Source organism: Pogona vitticeps, chromosome 10 (genome assembly GCF_051106095.1).
Source record: "Pogona vitticeps strain Pit_001003342236 chromosome 10, PviZW2.1, whole genome shotgun sequence".
Classification (NCBI taxonomy): Eukaryota; Metazoa; Chordata; class Lepidosauria; order Squamata; family Agamidae; genus Pogona; species Pogona vitticeps.
The window spans coordinates 27,154,394-27,180,074 of record NC_135792.1 but is presented as its reverse complement, the minus strand read 5'-3'; the positions used below and the strand labels follow the sequence as shown (position 1 = coordinate 27,180,074).

The 25,681-nt window shown below is 53.8% G+C and overlaps 1 protein-coding gene across 2 annotated transcripts; it reads left to right on the top strand.

The window, feature by feature from the left end:
• The first annotated feature begins 1,324 nt into the window (after positions 1-1,324).
• On the top strand, positions 1,325-24,013 carry CALB2 (calbindin 2). Of its 2 annotated transcripts, XM_072980669.2 has the most exons (12): positions 1,325-1,486; positions 6,336-6,472; positions 16,022-16,098; positions 16,635-16,724; positions 17,890-17,970; positions 19,266-19,322; positions 19,966-20,043; positions 20,588-20,643; positions 21,560-21,599; positions 21,688-21,741; positions 22,467-22,538; positions 23,446-24,013. In XM_072980669.2, the coding sequence occupies exons 1-12, from the start codon at positions 1,407-1,409 to the stop codon at positions 23,560-23,562; spliced, it is 939 nt and encodes a 312-aa protein (XP_072836770.2). In that variant the 5' UTR covers positions 1,325-1,406; the 3' UTR covers positions 23,563-24,013. The 2 variants fall into 2 exon arrangements, with proteins under 2 accessions (XP_072836770.2, XP_020653551.2); XM_020797892.3 differs by lacking the exons at positions 1,325-1,486; positions 6,336-6,472 and adding an exon at positions 6,744-6,953.
• The last annotated feature ends 1,668 nt before the right edge of the window (positions 24,014-25,681 follow it).

The window sequence follows — 25,681 nt, the reverse complement described above, 5'->3', positions numbered from 1 at the left end:
ATGCGCTGGAATAGCAAGGGCTTATTAACACTTTGGCTGCAGGTGGTTTCTTCAGAAAAGGATGCAAGGGACCCACAGGAAGGGCACCGTCCGGCGAGCTCAGAGTCCTAAGGACAGACGTGGCTTCCCCATTGTTTGCCACACTTTGGCGCCGGCGGTGAGGACAAGGAGATGGCCATGGTGCCAGCCTTTCTGCCTTCACCACAATGGCCCACCTTGAGTCTGCCATGCAGGAAAAGCAGACCTAACAGGGCCTGTGGGGAGCATGTCAAGCTTGCAATATGGGTCTCATGTGCGCTTCCCGCTGAAGGAATGCTTCACTGCGGGAAAAAGGACGTCGTCGATCAGCCAGAAATCCTCGTGCCACTGTGCAAGGGACGGACACCACTGCATTTAGGTTCCTACAAGACGAGAGCCCCCAAAGCCCATCTGAGTCCCCTTGCTCCTGCCTTCCGGCTCTGCCTCTGCCCAGCTTCACCCCAGGAGTCAACTAACCCGAGGAATGGAGTCCCCAAGAGATAAATCCAGTCTCGCAGGATGGAAGCACTGGAGCCCTCCCGCGGTTGGGGAGAATACTTTGGCAGAATCAAAAGGTAACTCCACTTATATCAGTCAGAGCTCTCTGCTTCCACAGCCTGCTCCTCTGACCAACATAAAGACAGGCTAATGTCCAAAACTGCGCACACCCCTTCGCACCCAGCGGTGGCCTTGTTATGTCCTTTAGCCCTCTGTGAGAAGGATGGCGCCCCTCAGCCAGTCTGAATCCAACTCCCTCAGAACCTTCTAGAACACGGGCAGCATGGCACACCTCCCTGAGGGAGGCTTTGTTGTTTAGTCGCTAAGTCGTGTCCGACTCTTCGTGTCCCCATGGACCAGAGCACGCCAGGCCCTCCTGTCTTCCACTGCCTCCTGGAGTTGGGTCAAATTCATGTTGGTTGCTTCAATGACCCTGTCCATCCATCTCATCCTCTGTCCTCCCCTTCTCTCCTCTTCCCCTCACACTTTCCCAACATCAGGGACTTTTCCAGGGAGTCTTCTCTTCACGTGAGATAGCCAAAGTACTGGAGCCTCAGCTTCAGGATCTGTCCTTCCAGTGAGCACTCAGGGTTGATTTCCTTCAGAACGGATAGGTTTGTTCTCCTTGCCATCCAGGGGACTCTCAAGAGCCTCCTCCAGGTGCGGAGGGAGGCAGCTGGAGCTAATTGCCAATTAGGCCTTTGGTCAGGACGACCTTGGCTGCCCAGCCTCACTCCCCCAACAGCTGAGCCTCAAAGGGTCCGGCTCTGCATTTCCTCACAGAACGAATGCACACGTTCACTCTCCATCTGAACCACTATGCAGGCAAACACCTCTGGAAGAGGACATGTGAATAACGATACAAGTCTGCAAACCGACCGTCCGTACACATGCACCCAGGCGGTGCAGGTGTTGCATGTGGCATTTGGACGCCTGAAGGGAGAAAAGGGCTTGCACGCCACGGTGAAAGGTGGGGTCCTGCTCTTGTTATGGGCTTGGTTCCCCCCCCTCAGTCTACCTCTGGCATCTGCCTGAGGGGCTTTCCCCCTCAAACGATTTCCACCCACGCTCCTTGGAGCTTTCCTCCTGACTCCCCCCCCCTCGGGTGAAACGATGCCTTCTCCTGCCCTCTTTCCTGTCCAGCCCCAGAAGAGCAACCACAGTTTGTGCCAAACCCTTGCTTAACGCCACCTCTTGCTTCGTCTCAGCCACCATGGGGTGGGTCTGCCTTCCCTCACACCCCAAACGGGCTCCCCTTGCTCTTTCCCTCTCTTGCTTCTTCCCCCCCCCCCCCGTGCCCAGAAAGGCTGTCCTTTTTTCTTTTTCCTCAGCCACTCTGTAAAGTGCCAGGGGTGTCAACCCCACATCAAGAACAATAAGAGCAGATAAAGGGGCCTCAGAGCACTCCTTGTGAGTCCTAAGGGTTAGGGTCTTACCAGGAGTCATGGAGGATTAAACCGAGGTGAGCGTCTCTTTGGCCGGCCTTCCTCTAAGGCCTTCCCCCCCCCCTTCCTTGTTTGCCAGTGTTGCTAAGGTGACAGCTTACAAGCCTGGCTTCAGGTTCTCCCCTCCTGAATGGCTCCGGGGACACAACCTGCTCACAGGAAATGTCTTTCCTCGGCAGCCGATCTCACAGTGAGCCTCCCCATGGCAAAGACATTCTCTTTATCCCTTTTCCAAACACTCCCAGGCTGTCTGGGGTCCCAGGAGGAAGAGCAGGACAAGCCTTGCAGCGCAGCTCCCATCCTGGAGGGCACCAGCCAGCCTGGGCCCACATTTTAGTTTGGTTGCAAAGCCGCCTCTGAAACCCCTTTTGCTTCCCTCCTTCAACCGAGGCTGTCGTACTTGGGACACATCATGGGAAGAGGGGATTCGCTGGAGAAGACGGTAAGGGAAGGTGGAAAGTGGCAGGAAAAGAGGATGATGAAATGGGAGAAGGACTGTCTCCCTGAAGGAAGCCACAGGCTTGCGTTTGCAAGAGCTGAGCAGAGCCGTTGAGGACAGGGCAGTTTAGAGATCAGTCACTTGTGGAGTCACCATAAGTCAGGAGCCACTGGATGGGATGTAATACCAACAAAACGGTGATCATTTCAATTGTTTTCTTTCATTCCTCTTTAATGACAATTGTAATGATTTCATTGTTCAGTTTATTTCTAGTGACACTGTTTGCAGCAGCAAATGCTCTTTTTTTTCCCCAACCAGAAAGTGTGTGTGGAAAGAGGAAATGGGGCAATAATTGAACACATGCCTTGGTGCAGGTGCATGTGAACGAATCCTAGAGCTGATTCAGTTCGGATGAATCCTGCCGCCTTGATTTTGTGCTCTCTGCCTGTCCCTTTCTCTGTGGCTGCTCAGCCTTCTCCTCCTTTCACTGACTCCTCCGAAGAAGCTCGTGCAAAGCAGACTAGTGAAGCAAAAAGATCATTTCAAGACAGAACAGGCCTCGCTTCCACCTTCCTTGGCAGATTTGTCCTGCTAACAAGGCACTGAACTGGAAGAAGTAAAATATTTATATAGATGGAAGTGTATCATTTCCTTAATTATTAATACAGATGTTCAGCCGCCTTCAAAGGCCTGGAGGGCTGTGGTCTCCTCCCCCGTCTCCTCCCTAAACACCACAGGAAGGACTTGCCTGGGAAGGGGGTCTTTCCACCTGCCCTCCAGCAAGAAAAATCCCCCTCAAAGGCAGCCCTTCCTTGAAACCTGTGAGGCAGAAGAGAGATTGCAGGTTCTCTTGTAGCCTTTATACGCACAGCGTAGGAGCCAGGCGAAGAGGAAATGTGGCAACCCTACTAACATGGAAACTGAAGAACTGTGCCCCGAGGATCCGAATCCCAGACAAATTGTGCCAGGAGGAGGCGTCTCTGCGCGGCGCTGTCAATGACATTGCCTGATGTCCTCTGTGCAGAGTTTGGCAAATTAGCTGTTCAGAGTAATCCAGCCTGTTATTCATTACAAAGCCCATGATGTACTTTGTTGTTGCTGATGCTGGGGATTGGGGGAGTCTGGTAATGCCCTGCCCCGCTTTCACTTTGTGGATGCCCCTCTGCATTTGCATAATGGATGAGCAAGCACCGCTAGATAATGGAAACCACTTCCACCTGCCACCTGGGACGGCGTCGTCATGCCATCTACTACGGTCTACATCCAAGCCCTGCTATACAGCCACGTCTGCTCAGCCCCATCAGGCAGAGCCTCAGGATTTTCTACCAGGCAGGCAGGCAGGCATTTCTCAGATTGTCATGTGAGCCCTACGAGGTTGAGGGGCAGGGAGAAATCAATAGGGCTGGGCTAACAGCCAGAGATAAGCCCAAATGAAGCCGTGGCTCTAAAATGAAAGGCAGTACAACTGCACAACCCAGATGGAGCCATGCAAAGGGTCCACGCAGAACAGCCAATTTATACCAGAAATGTTCAATATAGAATAGCAGGAAGGCAAAGCCTATGATGGGCAAAACAGCGAGGCAGATCCTGCCCTGTGTGTCCTATGGTCTTCTTTGGACGCCAGTCTTCACAGAATCCTCATAACTCCGGGCAGCCATCATCCTGTCTCCTGTCATCCTATAAGTACATATTCCTTGCTTCAGGAACTGCTTTATAGCTCCCCGATCAGAGTGTTCCCTCTCTTGAATCTTCAGGTCGCTGGTGCTGCCGCCAGGAAGAGCTAGCTAGAAACTCTCTCGAACATCTCAGCATTCCTTCTCTCTTAATTAGCCATTGATGTCTGAAAAATCTTTGATTTGGGACTAGGTCAGGTATCCATGGCAACATGCTTCCCCCCCCCCAGACAATTACTGTCATTGCAGGGATGGAAAGGACATCCCACAGGCTTTCTAAATCTCCCTTGCATTTTTGGTGCCAGCGGCAGGCGGAGTGGGAAGCAAGACCTGCAAAGACCCCGGACGGTAATGGGCTCCAAAGACAGAGAAAGCCTCTTGACAGCACCAACGCAGAGCAAGACTTGCGTCTTCTCAGGAACAAAGAGCATCTCCCAGGAAGGAAGCACTCAAAAAGGGACAACGATATGGCCAGGAAATGTGGGTGGCTGGTGGTGGACGGAGGCTTCTTTGATCCAGGCGCTGCTGCTGCTGCTGCTGCTGCCACAAGGCATACCAAGGGGGCACTTGATTTCTGCCAATATGGCAGTGGGTCTTCTGTATCGATCAGGGATCCTTCAACCCACAAACCAGTATTTGCACAGCTAAAGTGTCTGGGATTAGCAAATCACCCTAAAAGTGTTGCTGAGAAGACAATGTGACCCTGTGAAGACAAGGAGTTGGGAACGTGCAAGACTTTCCAAGCTGGCTGTTAGCCATGCTGGTGATGGGTAGGGCTGTCATGTTCCCCACCCGTGTTTCCAGTGAGTGACTTTTTTAAAAAAGAAGAAGCTCCCAATTGTCTGAAAGAGGCTTCTGATGAACTTTGAGCTGCACCTTTGCTTCCACGGAGGGAGGTGCTTCTCCTCTTCTTGGAGCTGCTTCTGACTGACAGAAGAACCTCTGCAACTCTGCAAGGGGACAGAGGGGGCGAATGTCGCCTCCCGCAGTGACCTCTGAGTTGGCGGAAGGAAGCCTCTGCTCCCTCACTCAGTGAAAAATGAGCCAGCTGGCAGGGCTGGTGAGGGTCACGTGATGCTTGTGTGGGTGAGAGACCTCTCCTGCAAAGCTGATGTCTTAAGGACTGGCAGCCCAGCAGAGCACGTGCCAGGCCGGGACAGACAGAAAGGACACGGCCGGCACTTTCCTCTTCCATGAGATGAAAGGCTGGCTGAGCATCTGTTATGATGGATGGATACACCCACCCTGGGAATCTGGACACCTGGCATGTGAAGGGCAGATGACGGGGGCAGTAGCAATGTCCTCTGCGAATGGATACCAGTCAGCAACCTCTCCTTTCATCAGCCGTTAGGGAACATATTGGAGTCATTTTCTTTTCTGCAAGACAGAAATAATTAGTCTCTCTTGATGTCCATAGGAAACTTTTGCCAACTCCGTGTTTCCCACTGGGTACCCCTGTACCCCTGAGCCCCCATGAGAAGCCAGTGCTCCCTGAAAATGCAATTCATAGTCTGAGTAAGTTATGTGCTGTCATGTCATAATCAACGCTCCTAGCATGTCCAAGGGCCAGCATGTCCTGGAAGGTGCTGCTGCCAGGAGCCACGAACCAGACCTTGGGTGGCTTCCTTGAAGGCTGCCCCTCTGAAGAGGGGACTTTCCTGTTTTCTTCATGGCCACCAGGGGCTGCCCAGAGAGAACTCAGTGGTTAAGACATCTGGCTGCAGATGTGATTTCCCACCCACCCCCCACTCCCCGGGCCTCCTTGACAAGGGCAGGACTCAGCTCTCCATAGGGTCCCTTCCAGCTCTGCAGTTCTAAGATTATTAATATTCTAAGGCAAAACAAAGTCTACATGAGGTGATGCAGTGAAGTCCGCCTCTGGCCACACCTGATGCTGCTCGGCTGTATCCTCTCTCTCCTGCTCCTCAGCTCCTGTCATTTCCTCCTTAGCCTTCACAGGCTTGTCTCAACACTGAATAAAGTCCTCAAAGGTTTGCCACCCCAAGGGTTTCCAGGGAAGGATGATGGCACTTGAACCTCTGCTTGATGCCTGGGCCTGCCTCTGTCTTCCTGCTGGCAGCTGGACGGGCTGGCACTCTTTAGCAAAGGAGGGCCAACGTTTCTGGAAGGTGTGTGTGTGTGGGGGGGTCACCTGGCTAGAGTGCCTGCAGGGCTCCCTTCCTCTTCTTCCTCACATACCAGAGAGGTAAGGACCTGCATCCCCCTCCACACAAGGAACTCAACTGGTGCTTCTCTCTGCAGGCAAAAGAGTGGACTGACTCCAGAAGAGAGGGCATGGCGCCGGAGGGAGCAGCGTTGCAAAAGGAGGGGCTCTTTGGGGGCAGAGCAACGGGACTGGCCAGGAGCAGGGGCTCCAACTTGCCAAAGCTGTAGAGAAGGTATTGCCTGCATTGCATGTGTGTTGTGTCTTGTGGGGCGGGGGGGGGGCTAGCAGGTTCACAGAGGCTCGTGGCTTTGTTCTGAGGGAACCCTGCCCCTCACCTCCCTTGTCACCCTGCAGATTCCCAGGCAACCAGGCTCCTCCATTCAGACACACACCACACACAACACACAACACACACACACACTTACACTTTCCTCCTGCTGCTGCTGCTTGCTGCTGGCGTTCGGGGCGCCCCCTGCCGGGCGCCGGCGCCCTCTGCAGCCTCCCGCGGGCTTATAAGACGGGGCGGACGGGCCGGCCGGCAGAGAAGCTGGTGGACAGCGCCCGGTGCTGAACGCGACGCCGGCCGGTGAGCCCCGCTGCCCGAGGAGACCCGCTGGCGCTCATGGCAGGAAAGCCGCAGCCTCCGTACCTGCACCTGGCCGAGGTGACGGCCTCCCAGTTCCTGGAGATCTGGAAGCACTACGACGCCGACGGTCAGTGGGGCCGAAGCGAGGCGCCCCTTCTCCTCCCGGAAAGTTGCGCCTTTGGGGGAGGGGTCCGGAAGGGAGCGCAGCGCAGCGCAGCACACAGGCCCCCCCCCCGGCCGAGCCGCCCCCCCTTGCCCTGCCAGGGCTCTGCCTCCCTCTCTGGAGGGTAGACAGGCGGGCCTGCTCTGGAAGGGGGGTAGAGGCTTCGGGGCGGGGGGGGGCTCCCCGTTGACTCCCCCGAGAGGGGAGGGCGAGCGGGGCAGGACGAGCGGGACCCGGGTGGCGGCGGCGGTGGCCCTGTGGGCGGGAGAACTGGAAGGGGCTCTCGCCGGGCCGGCTCCCTGCCTGCGCTTCGGAGCCTCTTCACTTTGCGCGCCTTTACCAAGTTGGCCCTCGAGAAAGCTTCCTGCCCCCCCCCCCCCGCGCCAGGCGGTGGACGGGGAGCGTGGCTCGTGCTCCGGGTGCCGCTCTCGAACCCACCGGAGTATGATGGGCGGCGGTGCAGACCGCCCCGTTCGTTTGTAGCTGCCGCCCTCGGGGGGGGGGGGGGCTCACCCTTTGGTCTGCCCTGGGACCTCTCCCCCCCCCACCCCGCCCAGCCATTATGTCTTAGGAGCCTTTGGCGCCCTGTGGGATTACGGAGTTTCACCCTCCGTCCCAGCAAAGCTGTCTCTCAGCAGCAGCAGCAGCAGCAGCTACAGGTGATTTGGGAGAGAGAAGCCAGTGGGAAAAGGGGAGGGAGGGTCCTGACTTACTAACCCTTTGGCCGGCCAAGGGAACAGGGGGCCAGGCCGGTGTGCTGGTGCAGGTGGCTTTCCGTCCCATGCAAAGGGGCACATGCAGCCTCTAAGCGCACCCCACAACTCAGAAAGCAAAAGGAGGTGCTAGTTCTTAAGAACTGGGGCTGTGCAAGGGAAAGGACATCCCCCCCAGGTCAGTTTTGCAGGGGGGGGGAAGCCTCTGGCATTCTGGGCAGTGGGTGGGCTAAGGTGGCTTCTGTAGACTCCTTTGGTCCCTTGTCGCACCCGGAGCGCAGCCCTTGCTTCCGAGGTGCTGAGCCTCTGTGGCACCTCTTGTGCTTGGTCTGGATTGGGGAAACGAAGCGTGAGATTAGAGCAGGCCCACAGGCACGGGGGGGGGGGTGGCCCTCTGTCACTTCTTGACTCTCAGCAGCAGCCCTGGAACAAAACAGAGGGGGCGGGAGGGGGGTCCACCAGTGTTGCCCCCACCTTTGGGAGCCTGGTTTTAAATACTGGCTCCCACTGAACCAGTTTGGGTCTATGTGGCTCTTGAGGGCTTGCCTTCAACCCTGCCTGCCTGCCAGCCAGCCAGCCAAAGCCCAACACACAGGCCACTGAAAACTGTCAAGAGCTGGAAAGTAGGGCAATCCCATCCACCACCACCCCATTTTTCCTGCCAGGGTGGTGGAACGCATTGCCTGTCGGGGCACCTCCAGTCCCCCCCACACACACACAATTAAGATCCATTAAAAGGGCACTTAAGATGCCTTCCTTTGCTCTGACTTTTTCATAAGACAGGTTTCATGGACCACTGAACCGAGAAGGTTTTTGCGGCTGTTTTTAAATATTCATTGGCATTCTGCATTTTAGCGAACAGTGTGTTTTAGTTTTTGCTTGTTATGTACCATCAAATCACTTCTGATTTATGACAGCCCTGTTAGAGCTATCGAAGTACATGAGATGTTCAAGGAATGGTGTTCTGTTTCTGCCCCGCAGAGAGTTTCCGTGGCTGAGCAAGGATTTGAACCCAAGCCTCTTGCACTCTCAAGGCTTACGGTTTCAGGTTTTATTTGGTTGTTGTTAATGGTTGCCTTTGCTGTCTCCTTCATTATGGTGACCTGTGTTTTCATCAGTTAGGGGAAGGCAACGATGGTGGGTTTTCCCATTAAACATAGCATATGACTATTTTATTGTAAAATCAAGTCTACACAGAAACTGGAAAGGCCGTACCGCTACACTACGCTGCTCTCCTAGTAAAAGCAACACATCTACAGATCCTTGCCTGCCTCAATTTAGAGACAAATGCTTTTAGGAGGGGCCTTTGATAAATTTGAGGAGAACAACAGGAAGAACAGGCTAGTGTTGGAAGGGCCATGCACCGCAGTTCTCTCTAGTGAGGGATTTTATCTTCCAGTCCGGCACCTTTGGGAAGCCTGTACGGAGAAGGCAAGACCAAGCACTCTTCCTGATCCCACAGCACCTGGTATTGAGATGTGCCATCCTTCACAACTTTAAACAACCTTTAATTTTGTTCGTTTGTTTAACTGCATCCTCTGTCTTTGGGCAGGACTCCAGTATCCTAACCGATAGATGGACCTGGTCCACCCTTTCTTAGCTGCAAGCAGTGCTGTGGGCTCAGGCAGCCCAAAACCACCATTGGGGAGGTTTTTAGTAGCCATGTTAAGCCAGCCCCCCCCCCCAAAGCTCACAGGAGCTCAGCAGCTACTTAGGCACAGTGCTCTTCCCCTTCCTGTCTCCTAAATACACAGTGATCCAGTTCCACCCTTGGGACCCCAGTGTCAGGATGGGGGCACACCTTTTGCTGAAGCTGTCTTCTCTCTTTACTGTCCATTTGTCTGCTTAACCAGGCTGGCATCCTTTGGGACCATAATCTCATCCAAGCATTACATTAATTGCTTGCCATCCAGTGCATTCTGATTCATGACAACTCTTCCCAGGCTTTTCTACGTAGTGAATACTCAGAACTGGCTTACCATTGCCTTCTTCTGGGGACAGTTCTGGGACTGCGCAGCTTGCCCAAGGCCACCTAGGCTGGCTCTTCTGCCAGGAGACACAGGGGAGAATCGAACTTCCAACCTTTGGCACTGCAGCTGGATACCTAACTCCCTGAGCTATTCAGCCAGCTACCCAAGTATTAATTAATGATCATTAAACTGCAACATTTATGCTTTGCACTTCATCAGAAATTGATTCCAGGGCTCATAGTGCATTAAGACATCATGGCGGGTGAGTTAGGCACTAACTCTGAGATGGATAATTTGGAACTCTGGACGTCCTTCTGCTCCTGGGCTTTTGGAACCTGTGGAACACTTTGAACCCTCCCCTCAACTGAGCATCATCAGTAGCCAGTCGAACGAATGCCTTGCCTTGGCCATATCTCAACCTGTTCTCAGCCTTGCTTCTTGCTTCTGGCTCTTTCGCTCCCGGTCTGTCTCCTCTAGGCTCTGACAACAGCCTGCTTTCCGTCACATCTTCAGCCCCTTGTCGTTTTGAGGCCCTCAGGCTCCTACCAGCTACTCCAGCCCCATCAGGACTGGGCCAGGACCTGGCTTATCACCCTCATCTGTGTTTCCTGGAATTGGTCCCCTTCCTTCCTTCCTTCCTTCCTCCTCCAAAGTTGTGTGATGAATGAGCCATAACTCCTTGGCCCAGCCGCTTAATTTAGAGGCCCATTGGGACTTCACAGCAGCCAGGATTTGCCAATACTTCCAGCCGGCTCTAGAGAGCCTGCCTCCTCCTGGTCCTCCAAGTATGACTCTGCACGGGGTCTTGACTTTTTTTTAAAAAAAGGAGGGGCTGGAGAAGAACTCCTTGGGCATTTAATTAGCTCCATATGCAGACATGTCAGAGAAAAGGCAGCAGCTGTAACGCCGAGGATTAGGCTGTAGCTCTTGCATTAATAAGGTGTGTGAGGAACAAGAGAGCAAATCAGCGATGGTTGACATTGGCCCCAGGCCCCCACAGCTGGTGCCCATGCGGTCTGTATCTCGGCAAGCAGCCCTGGCAGGGATGGTCTCCTGGCAGATTTGCCCAGTTTATATCACGAGGGGTTGAACCCCCCCCCAAGACTCCTTGCCAGCCACTCCAAATAAGCTCAGCTTCAAACAGGAATGAGCGCCTTCAAAACACGCACACTCGCTCACACACAAACAAAGGAGATGTTGCTGCGATGCAATTTAAGAGTGGTTCAGTGTGCAGAGGGCCAGGCGCTTCCCAGGGGAGCTGAGGGTATCTAACCTGTTATTAATATAATCATCCTGACAACTTGCTATTAGGCACAGCTTTTCGGTTACATCATCTCTCTAGTAATTAGCAGAGCAAAAATGGAGGACTTGGTTAGCTGGCTAGCAATTAGTTTCAAATCACACTGTCCCTGCCACTCAGTAATCCTGTTATTGTAATTTCTGAGGTCCCTTGCTGTTGTTACTGTGTTTGGTTCTCCTAGATCAAGGGAACTGTGGATGTTGTTGGTCCTGCAAACATCATCAGAGTCAACAGCTGACGACTCTTTCAGAAGGATGGACCATGTGGTAAAAGCAGGGGTCCCGAAAGGGATGGTTCCTGATGCTTCTCCCTCCGGCCATTTCCCCTGCCCCTTCCCTTGTGAGGGCAGCAGTCCTTACGCCCCTCTGACTCCCCCACGGGGTGTGGCTGAGCCCACGTCCCGCTCGGAAGACAAGAGGACTGACTGCAAGGGAGGCTTCCAGAACCAAAGGGCTCACTGTCTGCAGAGCTACTCACCAGAAGAACTTGCTCAGCTAACCGCAGAGGGCAAGGGGGGGGGGCTGGTGTTTCCACCTTTTGAGTGGGGCTCTGAGTAACATTCCCGGCTTCTAGAAAGCTAGCTCCTCAGCCAGAACTGTGCCACGCACCTCCCCTGCTGGCCTCAGTTAATGTTTCCCCAGAAAGACACCCTTCTCCTTTCATACATGCAGAGAGAATACAGCTCCAGCCACCTGAACTCTGAAAGGGAGCCACCTGTTCTATCTCTCTGTTCTGGGGTGGCATCTGCCCCCCCCCGCTCATCATAATGGTGGGCGAGCCTTGGGACCCCGGCTTCCCACATGACATCCTGAGTCCAGGTCAAGGACCTGGACCAAATCATTGGGATGGCGCCTCCGGAGAGATGGTGAACGTGCTTGGTGTTTGTTGGTCTCCAACTGCACTTGGTGTTTTTTCCTCTCTTCCACCCCTCTCTTCCCCCTCCCTCTCCACTTGCTCTCAGGAATCGCTTCTGGCACCACTTCCCCCGCCCTCCACAAATCGTGCACCCCATGGGGACATGCCAGGAAAACCTCCCGGGCAAAATGCAATCCCTTTGGGGCTGAACAGGGTCCAATTAAATGTCACACCAGCACCTGCTGGAAGCAAACATCTGGATCTCTTCCCCCCCCCCCCCGCCCTCTGGGCCCTCCAGTCTTTGTCAGCTGCCTGTTGGAGCTGATTGAAACAGACTCAGGCCTGCCGACCCTGTTAAGGGAGGCGCTGAGGGCCAGGCAAAGCTTCCTTGGAGGCCATGCCAGGGGCCTGTGCTTGCACTGGACAGGATGAGAGGGATGCGCGGGGGGGGGAATCTCATAGGAAGGGTGGAGGTACCTCCAGCCTGAGAGGGACTGTAGCTCCCCAGGCAGGCAGGCAGGCAGGGGGCAGCCCTTCATCCCTCCCAGCCCCCTCCTACAATTCTACCCCACAAATGTCACCCAAAAAGACCTGGCATGAACAGCCCCGAGGAGGAGGTCTCGCACACTCAAGGCTGTGACTTTCTTTTACTGGACCAGCCCACCCCATGTTCCGTCTTTCCTACAGCCCTTGTATGTTCCTTGCATCTTTGTCTTTTCCAGGGAGCCTTTTATAGTGCTTGTAATATTGTGAGCGGACTTCGGTCCTTTCGGGAGAGAGGAGGAGGGGAGAAATATATTAAATCAATAAGTAAATAGCAAGACGTATACTGTCCTGAATGTCATGGAGGGAAATTTGTAACCACAGCAATCGGGTGGCAATGAATTTTGTCAGACCAAATTCTACTTACAGTGGGTAAAGATGCTCAGATGTTTTTGTTAGTGTTAAAAGTATTATGTCTTTCCAATCGTTACTGAATTTTGAGATTTTATTTCACTGGTATTCAATATTTTCTGAATTTTAGAACCCCATGAGTGCAATTTATGGCTTTATAAGAGTCCAGGGCAAGGCAAAAGAATGATTAAATACTGCCTAATTTTGATTTATTACAGAAGGCAATAAGTTCCATTTTGAATTGGTGCTCTGCAAAGTGGTTTCCCCTTATTTTAATTACATAAAGGCCTTGGCAGAGCTTATCCATTTTGTTTTTCCAAAATGCTCTGCATTCTATTATCCTCTTCACTGCACTCACCATAAGAGGAAATTGAATTTCGGCCCCCAGCTCGGAAGGACGACTGTGCCAATGGGAGGCTGGCTGCAGATGAGACACGGGACATCCCTGGAACTTAAACCCCTGGACAATACAGAGCCCCCGCCGTGGTTCTTAAGCATGTCCGCGTGGAAATGCCATTGTGGGGAACTTGGTCACCCAGAAGCACCGCCTTTGTCCATCTGCACCAGCTCACCCACCAAGATTGCCCAGGGAAGGAGGCTCTTTCCTGGGTCTTCTTGACATTTGGGGGATGTTTGGTTGAGACCAAACCAGAACGGAGGCTTCCCTTCGGCTGCCTTTTGATTGAACTTTTTCTTGGTCCTACTTCTCCCACAATGCAAACAGCCCAGCTCTCGGACACGGCTGCAGCAGCCCTCTCCCGGCTGGATTTTGAAGCAGTTATCCCTCTGCTTTCTGACCCTGACCCCTCTGTGGCTGTATTTTTAACATCCTGCCTGTGTTGGGATGGGAGGGTGAGCCTGAGCCCAACCTATGGCCCTTCCTCCTGCTGCGTGGGCAAAGACTGGAGGGAGCAACTTGCAGTCCTTGGAAAAGGCCGTGTGATGGAGGGAGGACAGGGAGTGTGAGTGCTGTGCAAAAGAAAAAAGAGCATCATCATCATTATCACACAAAACTGGAAGGAGAAGACCCGTCGATTTTAAGAGCTGCTGCGAAGGGCTGGACTCATTGACAAAGGAAGGAAGGAAGGAAGGAAGGAAGGAAGGAAGGAAGGAAGGAAGGAAGGAAGGAAGGAAGGAAGGAAGGAAGGAAGGAAGGAAGGAAGGAAGGAAGGAAGGAAGGAAGGAAGGAAGGAAGGAAGGAAGGAAGGAAGGAAGGAAGGAAGGAAGGAAGGAAGGAAGGAAGGAAGGAAGGAAGGAAGGAAGGAAGGAAGGAAGGAAGGAAGGAAGGAAAAGAAAGCAAGAAGGAAGGAAGGAAGGAAGGAAGGAAGGAAGGAAGGAAGGAAGGAAGGAAGGAAGGAAGGAAGGAAGGAAGGATGGATAGATGGATAGATGGATAGATGGATAGATGGATAGATAGATATACGGAGGGAGCTCAGACACCCTGCGCTTTGCTGGGAGTGGAGACAGAGGCTAAGCTCTGAGGGGCTGGACAAGAAACGAGGCTGGCTTCACCCTTAGCCACCCCCACAACCACAATGGAAAGCCCCCCCCTCCTTGGTGTTACAGCCTTGGGGACTTGTGGACATGGCGCCCTTTCAAATGGGACCCTTCACAGTAACCCTCACAGAGGTGGGGCGAGCCCTGCGCTTTGCAGCCCTTTCCAGACTGTTTCTGCGATGCGTCACATCATTTCCTGGGAAGTTTGAAGAGGGCTCTCTCCTTCTCCCCACTTCTCCTTTGCTTTTTCCATGATGAATGTGGCACAAAACGCTCCACTGCTCACAAGCCCGTGGACAGCAGCACTTTTTCGCCAAAGGCTTCAGCAGCTCCACAGGAAGGCATTTTTAATTGCCGTGTCCACGGAGGGCCCCGAACCCAAATTAGCCAATTAGGAAGGGCAGCAGCAGGCTTGGTCTTTGGCTTGCAGAGCTGAGAGCAGCTGCGGAGAAGCTGAAGATAAATGAGAAGCGCCTTTGAAAAACAGGCATTTGACAAGGAGCCCCTCCGTTGGAGAGACGGGAAGTAGCGGTTTCTGTGCTGAACGGAGCAAAGAGGAGCTTTGACAATATTTCGCTTGCGTGATCTTGAAGGGGTGCTGCAGAATCCGGACTTTCATACGACTGCCTGCAGGAAGAGACTCACCAGTTGTGTTTTCAGTTCTTTAATGGTTAACCAGCTGGCCCTTAAAACGCTTTTAAAGGCAGTATGTGAAAATGTGCTCCTTGGACCATTTTGTCCATTCTGACAGCTTTCCCTGGTTTGGCTCTCTCCCTCTAACTAAGCAATTACAAAACCCGTTTCCTGTCTGATGGAGAAAGCAAAATAATGGTGGCCTTTTCTGTGCATGGGAGGGAAACTGCCACTCCCTCCTTCCTCTGCTTCCTGGGGTGGGGAGAGATGGTGTGGGAGTGGAGGCGCTGGAGCACTGCCTGGGCAGGAGAATCGGGCAGTTTTGGACTCCCGCTCCCCTGAAGTCTACCTATGAGGCCACTTAAGTCTAGATCCGTGGGAGTGGGTGAAGTGGGTGGCTCCCAAGGCCTCCGATCCACCTTGAAATGGATGGGATTTTCTCCCCATTCATCTTGTAATCTTCCAGAGGCTCCTGTACATTCTCTGTGCCCAATTTCCAACTGGATCTCCATTTCTAGATCCCTTCCTCGTGGAGGGTTCCCAGCCAGTGATGTCCCACCCTTCTCCCTCGTACATCTAATAGTGTGCTTGCTCTTACTTAGCTTTATGAGCTGGGCTTCGCTAGGGCATGGCCTGACCCTTAGCGTGGGAAATAGACAGCCCCTTCTTCCCCAGTGACCTCCAGCGGCTGGCAAATGCTGAACCACGTGATCCGTCCCGTCGGCTACCAGCCCTGTTGGGACCCCTGCGCGTGGTCACGGCTGCTGCAGAGTCCTGGGCTGCTCTTCACAGGGAGACGCTGGACAGGAATTTTGAGGATCCCAAAACTGAACCCAAGACAATCTCCATCAGCTCAGGCGGGGAGATGGTTGGGCCACAGCAGGACAAGCCTGGAGATCGGAAGTGCTAAGGGAGAAGTAGCATTTTCCGGAAGCGTCACTAAGGAGGACGCAATGTGACCATGCCCTGATGTGTTTTTATGTCCTGAGTAATTAAGGATCCTGTGGCCACTTCAAAGTAATGGTTGGCCCAACAGGTTCCTTGAATAAAAGAACATTCAAGCTCCAGTCAGCACGTAGGGATTGTAGGGAGATGGGACCGACCGCATTGGTTTGTGATGTCACCTTTTGCCCCGTTTTGACACCCCACTGTCCTGTTTCTTCTTTCCAGGAAATGGCTACATCGAAGGCAAGGAACTGGAGAACTTCTTCCAGGAACTGCAGAGTGCTCGGAAGGGGGCCGGAGTGGTAGGCGTTTGAGCGTCTCCTTTCTCCCCACCTGTCAGGCTTCCCTCCATTCGTCTCTTTATCAAGCTGGGCACAGGGCCTTCAGCCCCGCTTGGCGGAGGGCTGATTCGTGAACCTTGTGTCAAACAAATGCATAAATAAAGGCACCTTTGCCATGGAGGCAGTCAAGGGTCTTGGCCAAGCCCCTTCTTCTCGAGGCCAAGTTAAATGGGGCAGCAGCTCTGCCCATGGCCTAGCAGCCTTTCAGGAACCTTTGGTGGCCAGAAGGGGGTCTTTAAACACACAGACTCACACACACACACACACAGAGACATACACACAGAGACACACACACACACACACACACACACACGCACGCACGGGTACATTGACTGGGGGTCTCCCTGTGGAGCAAGAGGAAAGGGGAAGCCCCCAGATACCTGCAGTGTGGACCCCAGAAGACGAGAGGCTCAGCCTCTTCCCCATTCCAGAAAGTGGGCTCCGTGTGGAGAACATAAGGCGGGTGACCTCTCCTGGCCTTCTTTTATTTTCTGCAGGAATCCAGAAATACCGAGTTTGCGGGAAAGATGCAGGAGTTCATGCGGAAATATGACAAAAATGCAGATGGGAAGATTGAGATGTCTGAGGTGAGTGGTTTCCAGGGGTGGGGCGAGAGGGGGGGTGTCATGAGGTTAATCTATTCGCAGAGAAATAGGAAGGTGTCTCGTGGCACCTCAGCATAAGCTTTGGGGGACTGTCATTCTGAGGAGGCGGGTGGGCAGCCGTGCCCGAAAGCTGATGCCAAAGGAGACGGTGCAATCTTCAAGGCGCCACAGGATTCCTCGCTGCTCCTGAGGTGGGTGATGTCTTTCCAAGCGAGACCTCCAAACACAGTATCCCCCAGGCAGGCAGGCAGGCAGGCAGGCAGGCAGGCAAACAGCCGCGCTTGCTGCCCCTCTTCTGCCACCCAGACTCAGACCGGACCAGTTGCCATCTTGGCCAAAGAGAAGCCCACAGAAGGTGATCATGTTATCTCTGGAAAGCTTCCCCTGCCCTCTTATCCATTATCACCAACGGATCCCAAGCAGGTGGCAGGTTGCAGCTTCTGGTACTGAGTGCCAAGCCGCATGCGCCAGAGTTGATTCCGAGTATATTTTTTCTCCAAATGCAGAACTGGCTCCGGGTTCTGACTCTTGGTGAGCCCTCTTACCTCCCCAGCTGGACAGAGGGCCGGCTGGAACTGGGCAACCCAACAGCTCCCATGGTGTTTGCCTTCCCGACCCCTGTTGCCCCCGGCTAGGCTTCTTTGGGTCAAGTCATGGACCGGAACAGGAGATTAAGAAGGAAGGACAGAGTTTGCATTAGCTCAGATTTGAGCCATGGGACAATATAGCCTCAGGGGTGCCCTCTGTTTATTTCCTTTGGAGACAACGGGTGGCTAAACCCACACAACAGAGACAAGAGGACAGGTGGAACGGGATCCTGTCTGTTTCCTGGGCTGTCTTCTAATCAAGGCACCTGACCGGGGACCATGAGCTCTTCCTTGGGAGAGCCCCCCTGATTCTGAGTAGCACCCACCATGGCCGTTGCCTTGGGCAGGACCACCTCCGGGCTCTGCTCCATGCTATCCTTCGATCACTTCCCTCTGTGTGTGTGTGTGTGTGTGTGTATTTTCACTCCCAAAATGGCACGGCATTCAAGCAGGGGAGGTGGGTCTGTCCCAAACTTAGTTGTCAAGGTTGTTTGTGCTGTTTGTGAGGAGAGCTGCTCTCACGGGCACACTTGCCTCTTCCTCCCCCTCCATTCCTACAGCTGGCCCAGATCCTGCCCACAGAAGAGAACTTCCTGTTGTGTTTCCGGCAGCATGTTAGCTCCAGCACAGAATTCATGGAGGTAAGAAGAACTGGGTTTGGGGTGGATCACCTGTGCCAGGAAGGATCTGGAAAGACCTCCGAGAGAGAGAGAGAGAGAGAGAGAGAGAGAGAGAGAGAGAGAGAGAGAGAGAGAGAGAGAGAGAGAGAGAGAGAGAGGCCTTGCTCACAAGGCAGAGGGGCTTGGACTCTTGGAGCAAACGGGGCGTGTGTGTGCGTTTCCTCTTCCATCCCTTACCTGCCCCTGAAATTTTGAAAACAGCTGGCCCAGGATGTTGGCAAGCTCGGTTCCACCTGCTCATGCCCAGGCCTTCTGAAGAAGCGGCCTCCTGCACAGTCCAAGCTTTGCGTTGGGTCTACATCCAGTCCAGCAGGGTCAGCACGGACGGGCAGCCCTGGCAAAGCTCTCTAGAGGTTCAGGCAGGAGGAGCTGCTCCCAGAACCACCTGGAAGTTCTCCTTTGGAGGTGCTGCTGCAGGTTGAGCTTGGAAGGACTCTTGTCAGTGAGCTAATACAGACCCGGTCCAGGCACCACCTCACCTGATGGTCTGGAAGTCCTCTCGGTTTCTCACTGACCTTCCGGTTGACCTGCCTCAGGACCAGGCCCTCTTCTGCATCCCTAATCCCGAGGACGCAGAGGCTTCTGGAGTCAGTGGGCGGGCAGGCAAAGAGATGTAACTCTCCACCCACAAGCTATAAACAAAGAGAACAGAGCAGAGGTGCCGCCATGTTGAAACACACACACACACACACACACACACACCAACAGCTGTGGAGCAGCCACCTCTCCAAGCGAAAATGAATAGCAGGAAAACCAATCCTGTGCTGGGATGAAATCGGAGTCCCTCGGTTGTTGGCCAATTATGTGGTGAGACGGGGACATTCCATTAAATGTTAAAACTGATCCCACGAAAGCTCTATGGCTTATCATAATTTGTGCCTAAAATATTCATCCCTGTCATAATGGGAGTCAGTCTGTGGGGTGGTATTTTCCACCAACCTGGATCTCCTCCCAGTGGAAACAATATTGAGAAATGTCTCGCACCGACATGGCCGATTTGAAAGTCTTGTGCTCCGTGACATGTGATAGCTCTAGTGACCGATCCTTCATGGGTCGAGCACCCCTTTATGGCTTTTTTTTTTTGTTTTCTTTTGCTACCAGCTCATTGTTACTTTTTTAAAAATGGACTGTTATCATCTTTCCCGTGTTGTTCTCGTCAGCCACCTTAAGCTTTTCACGAGGAGTTGGCATATAAACTCCTCTATTGTCAATATAAATGCAGTTATTATAACACTCCCATGCCATCTCCATTGCAGGCCTGGAGAAAATATGACACCGATCGCAGTGGCTACATCGAAGCGAATGAGCTGAAGGTGGGCTGAGCTCTTTTGGGAAAGCAGGGGATGATTTTATCCATATAATACTCTCAGAGCTGCAGAGCTGGAAGGGACCCTCTGGGTCATCCAGTCCAGCCCTTGTCAAGGAGGCCGAGTGTGTGTGTGTGGGGGGGTTTGAACTCTCGGCTTCTGGCTCTACAGGCAGAGACCTCAACCCCTGAGCCATCTCTGTCTCCATGCCAGACGCTAAAAGGAAGCCATCTGCACCTCTCTTAATGTGCAAGTTGACACTGACTTTAAGAACTCGATGTCAAGCGTGTTCAAAGGACCTCCCATGTTTTCTCAGTAACCTTTCTGGCAGCCCTGTAGAGACCCCTTTATTGGCAGCCACCCTTCGGAGGGCACGGCCAGCAAGAAGGGGGGAGGGCTGTTAAAGAGCCTTCTTAGGGCCTGCCCCCCTGTGTCCATTGCCACTGCTGGAGCAAGACCCTTTGGGGAGAGGGGGAAGGACACCCCCGCCATGGCACTCCAAGGAGGAGGCACGCAGGGGGTGTCGTGCTGAGTTTACCAGCTGACCTGGCTCGAAGAGGAGGCTGGCCTTGGCAGACTCTATGTGCCCGCATCCAGCCTCGGATCAGGGTCGCCTTGGCCCCTTCTCACCAGTCCCCTTGTTTGGCAGGGATTTCTCTCGGACTTGTTAGAGAAAGCCAACAGGCCCTACGACGAGCCAAAGCTGCAAGAGTACACACAGACCATCGTAAGTGGGGAAGGCGGGTCTCCCAGAGGGTGGGAGAGACCAGCCAAGCTTCCCTGGGGTGGGGGGTCCAGGTTGGAAGCTGAGGACCCAGGGCGGCCAGTTGCTCCCTCTCCCCTCCTTCAGAGCTTCTCTGCCCATGGCCAGAGGGCAGATGAGAAAGAGACGCATCGGCAGCCCTGGCCGAGGTAAAGGAGCAGGCAAGGACGCAGGCGGTGCCTGTTCCTCCTCCTCTCTGAGATCAGGGTGGGGACAGAGAGAAAGGCACCCCGCATATGCTCAGGCATTCTCTTTTCCGGCTTATGGTCCTTCCAGAGGCCCAGGGGTGGAAGGAGGGGAGGCCACCACCTGGTGCAACTCTGCAACAAAGGCCTGGGAGGAAGGCTGGCAGCATCCCTCACTCCGTGGCTGCTGCTCAGTGGGCTGAGTAAGATGAGCAGACCTGGGAAAGAGGAAGGGAGGCTCCCTGGGGGCGGGAAACATGGCAGCCTGTGCCTCCCTCTCGTCCCTGGAGCCCCTCACCGGCTGTCGCTTTGTGACTCCGCAGCTGCGAATGTTTGACCTGAACGGGGACGGGAAGCTCTGCCTTTCGGAGATGTCGCGGTAAGACCCCTCCCCCTTTCTGACTGGCCAGAGTCCCATCCAAGGGCACTGGGTTGCCCTTTCTCCGGCAGCCCGCTAAAAGTCTCTGCACCTGTGGTGTCTCTGCCTGCCCAAAACACTTCTGCCTGCCCTCCCCAATCTGGCTGAAAGAAGCTGAGCAGGGAGAGGTTTGAGCAGGGAAAGAGACTGCCCTCAAGGCTGGGAGACTCCCCTGCTTGGAGGTTTTTGAGCAGAGATGTGGGGGGGGCACACACCAGTCAGCCGCGCTTTAGCCGTGGATTTCCTGTTTTACCCTGGGGGTGGGCTTGATGACCCCTGGAGTCCTCCCAGCTCGTTCTAGCATTCTTGATCCACATTCCACCTGCCGGTGCTGTTGTAGGCACATTGAACAGCAGAGAACTCAGGAGGAGGCTGCGCTTTAGGGGGTGGGGGTCTGTTTCTGGGCTTGTCCTCAGAAAGCTACTTGCCTTCATTTGGCCCAGACTTTGCCTCCTCTTCTCTTCTGGCTGAGAGGAGAGCTGCACAGGAAGGAGGACCCTGCCTTCCAGAGTGACTTTGCATAGAAACCCTCGGGAGTCCAGGCAGAGCCGACGGACACGGCCCAGGACCAATTCAACCCATCACGTCGCGCCTGTCCGACCAACTAGTCTTTGTTTTTCATCAGCTTTCATGAGTCCAGACACACTTCTTCTGATACATGGAGTGGTTGTGTCTCTGGGCAGAACATAAAACGGTTGGCCGTTTAACATTGTTGGTAACAGTTCTAAACTCTCAATGGTATGCACCATTTTAAAAAAAAGTTTCCAAAGAGTTGCACCAGCAGAAGGCCCCATCTGGGATTTGGTGGCGGTGGTTCTTGTTTGTCACGGCGATCACTTCCGCTTCCCCTTCTGACCCGATCCCATTCCTGTTGCAGGCTGCTGCCGGTGCAAGAGAACTTCCTCCTCAAGTTTCAGGTAAAGGCATGGTGCCAGCAGGGCTTTGGGCTCACTTTAATTGGCTTGTGCTTCTCATCCCCTTCCTTGCCCTTTTCTGCCTCCACAGGGAATGAAACTAGATGCAGAGGAATTCAATGCTATCTTTGCATTTTATGACAAGGTAAGATCTAGCAGGAGGGAGAAACAAGGGAGGGTTTCCTCTGCCCTGGCCAGATCCTGTGCCCTTCTTTGCACCTGCGTTTGAGAGGTGTGGCTGATCTCCAAAGCCTGAGTCAATGGCGGAGAAAGAGCTCTCTCAGCTTGGTTCAGAGCCCGTTCCAGCCTCAGACTAGAATCCGCTCCGCTATCAGAGCGATCATATCCATCCATCGTGTGTCCCAAGCATCACGCGGCAGCGCAGGAGGACCCCTCTGGAAAAACAGGAGGGCACAGCCCTGCGAAACCTCCCTGGCCGCCTCTCCCTCCACATCTCCCAAGGAGGACTAAGGACGATCGGCCTGCCTTCCCTTTCTCGAGCAACGCAGAGTTGGTTGCAAACAGCCCCGGACCCTTCTCGGCTCCTGTCCCTTTGTGCGGACGAGTGATTACTAGCATATCATCCACTCTCTGCCTCAGCCAATTACCCCCATCAGTCATCACTGGGGGGGGGGGAGTCTGCCAGAGCGAGGGACGCTTCCACAGGTTCCCTCCCCCTCTGAGCACTAGCCATTTTGTCTTTGGATGGTGATCCACCCAGGAAGCCTTGGAAAGAGCCGGGGCAACCTGGCAGAGCATCTCCAGGCGGCTGGGCTCAGAGGATGACAGGCCAGGCTTTCCGTGGGAAGCACGAGGAACACGAAAGCCTTTCCGAAGGTCTTTGCATTAACTTCTGCTGTTCCTCTCCAGGATGGAAATGGCTTCATCGATGAGAATGAACTGGATGCCCTCCTGAAAGATCTGTACGAGAAAAACCAGAAGGTGCGCTTGCAAGGTTGGGAGGGAGGGAGGGAGGGTGGGCCAAGACAGCGGCTTAGTCAGGGGAGCCCTGCATTTCCATGCACCACCAAGGATGGGCCTTCTCCTGCCAGCACTCTCTTGCAGCCCACAGGTCCCAAGGAAGCGGCTGTTGGAAGTCAGTTTGCCCAAATGACTTCCAAGAGTTGTGGTGCTTTTGTCAACAGTTTAAACCAAAGGCGCTCCATTTCCAGAAGTCTGGAGATTATGTGTGCCTCCCCCGGACTTTAGCGGGGTGCGCCCGCTCCAGCCATCCCTTCCAATTGCCCCCTGTGAATTTATTTTTTAAAAAACTGTTGTGAAAAAGACCTCCCACAGCCTGTTGTAGCTGTCAGGAGCAGTTACTTGGGCCGGGAGGCAGTGGAAGACAGGAGAGCCTGGCATGCTCTGGTCCATGGGGACAAAATAGGCTGTTGTTAGTTAGCTGGGTAGCTCAGCGGTTTAGGTCTCTGACTGTAGAACCAGAGGTTGGGAGCTCGGTTCCCCACTCCTGTGCCTCCTGGGGGGGGGGAGCCAGCCTGTGTAGCCTTGGGGCAAACTGGATGCCCCCCCCCCCAAAGAAAGGAATGGAAAACCACCTCTGTGCATTTGCTACCTAGAAAGCCCTGGAAAAATTTGCCATCGATCAGAATTGACTTGATGGTGCCCGATTATGATTATTATTAACCTGAAGATGCAGAGCAGCACATGAACAAGTTGGGATGTCATTTGCAGGCCAAGCCAGTTCTCTTAAAATTGGAGAATGTTCTGCACTTATTTATTTATTTTTATGTCCCATTCTCCTGGGTTTGAAATGCAAAGGGGCCCTTTTATTGCTGTGCAGGTGAGCTGACTCGCCCTGTATCTTCCTCCCTCCCTCCTTTTCTATCAGGAAATGGGTATCCAGCAGCTGACCAACTACCGAAAGAGCATCATGAACCTCTCTGACGGAGGAAAGCTTTACCGTAAGGAACTGGAGATTGTCCTTTGCAGCGAGACCCCTCTGTAAACAGGAGACGGCCCCCCTTTGCCCTGTCCAGCTTTGCCCCCCGCCCGCCCTGCCCTGCTCGCCAGGCCACCGGAGGCACGGAGAGGCTGGTCTGCTGAGCCGAGATCCCCTCCGCCCCCACCGGCCTCGGCTTGCTGACCTGCTTGTGACGTGAGCCACAGAATTTCTGCCAGACGAGGGGGAAAGGGGAGTGCTGGGTGACCACCTTAGTGCGAGGGTGGGTGGGGTGGAGGTGCCCAGCAGGGGAGCGTGACCCAGAAGACGACCCATTTCCCCCCCCCCCTTGCTTGTGGCTCTCTTTAGTTACCATAGTTTGTTTCTCGCACATCTCTGGATCTGGAAGGGGTTCTCTTTCTGTGTTTAGTTTTTATCTTTTGCCGTCTTTTCCTGTTCAAGTCTTCTTGTTTACCAAAGAAGAGTTTACAAATAAAACTGATATTCTGCTACAGGACTTTGGGGTGGCATCTCTTATTTCCTTACAGGTTACAAGGCTCTGAATCCAGCACACAACAGCAGAGAACTGACACCCCATGATCAGAGTTCTGTGTGAGCGATCCCCCCCCCATACCTCCCATCCTCCAGAGCCCCCGGTCAGGATTTGTAAATGCAAATCCTGTGGCCTCCTTCTTTTGGGGAGTCCGTCCATCTTCCTCTTTCCCTGCTGTCTTCCACATGTCCCAGCATCACGGTCTTTTCCGGAGAATCCTGCTTTTTCTCATGAATTCCCAACAGCCCAGGGACTGCACCCACACACTGGACTTTGGAGGGCTGCCCCTACATCATCTCCCCCCCCCACAACTCCCCAGAATACTTCTCTTGAATACTTATAGGAAAAGCCTCCTCACGCCCTCTAGTGGCATAAATAGGGGGAAACATTAAATCCCCCCCACTCCAAAATTAGCCACATTCCTCCATCGCCCTTATTTCAGGGCAGCTGTGATTTTCAACAACAGATTTTCAACAAGAGGAGTGCATCCTTCTCCAAGGCAGTGGTTTTCCCAACCTTGACAAATCCAGGAGTTCTTGGACTAACCCCCCCTCCCCCCGAAGCCTTCACCACTAGCAGTGCTGGCCAGGATTTCTGGCAGTTGCAGTCTTATGATGAACACCTGGATAACCCAAGGTTGGGGGAGCCCCTGGTCCATGGCAATGGGGGGAGGGGCAGCTGGAGGGAGGGCAGGATGGACAGGAGGGAAGGAGCTGCCTGTCAGCCAGTGAGAACAGAAGGTCAGAAGGCAAGCAGCTTTGTCCAGGCGGGACCCTTGGACTGCCTTGCCTGCCCCTCATCGCTTCCAGGTTCAGACCGGAAGCATGGCCAGCTTCCAAGTGATTTAGGAGGGACGCCCCCGTTGTGCTGTGCTATCTCACGCTGCTGATTCAAGCTCCTTTCTGGGCACGGAGGCAACATCAAGGTGTGTGGATGAGCAAGGACTGTTCTCTATCACGGCAAGGGTCCAGGCACATTCTCAGAATTGAAGGGCTCATTTCCCCTTCCCTGGTTGCATCAGGGTGTGGAAAAATCTGCCAGGGAACCACTGCTGGGGGCTTGCTGCGGATATGGGTACAGCCCCCAGCAGTGGTTCCCTGGCAGATTTTTCCACATCGGGGTCCCTCCATGAGCAAAAATTACAGTTTTTAAAAAGAATGTGGAGAAAGTCCCTTTATGGTTTTGGGGTCGTGGAGTGACCATGCACAGTCACTCCAGCACGGCTCCAGAAAGGATTCAGGGCCAGAAAATGAAAGGTGTCTTTTCAAGAAATTGAGGGACAGACTTAGCCCGCTACCTGTTGGCACTAAAGGCAAGGCAGCTTCCAGCACTCTGGTGTGTGTTTTGATTTTACGTACTTCTAACGAATGAAAAAGAATTATTTTTGTACATTAAATGCCTACGCTGTGGTGGGAACCATGCGGGCAGGCCTCTGGAATGAGACAAGACCCCTCACTGGGCAGGGAATCCCTCTGCAGGCACCCAGCCCTCCTTGAAAAATGAGGAGGGCTGGCAAGGAGTGGCAACGCTGGCTATTTTCTAAGGGCCTCCTGGTATCACCTGAATACAGTGGGCTGCAGCCAATCCTCTGCAGTCCAGCCTAAGAGCACAGAAGACCAGGCAATTTGGGGA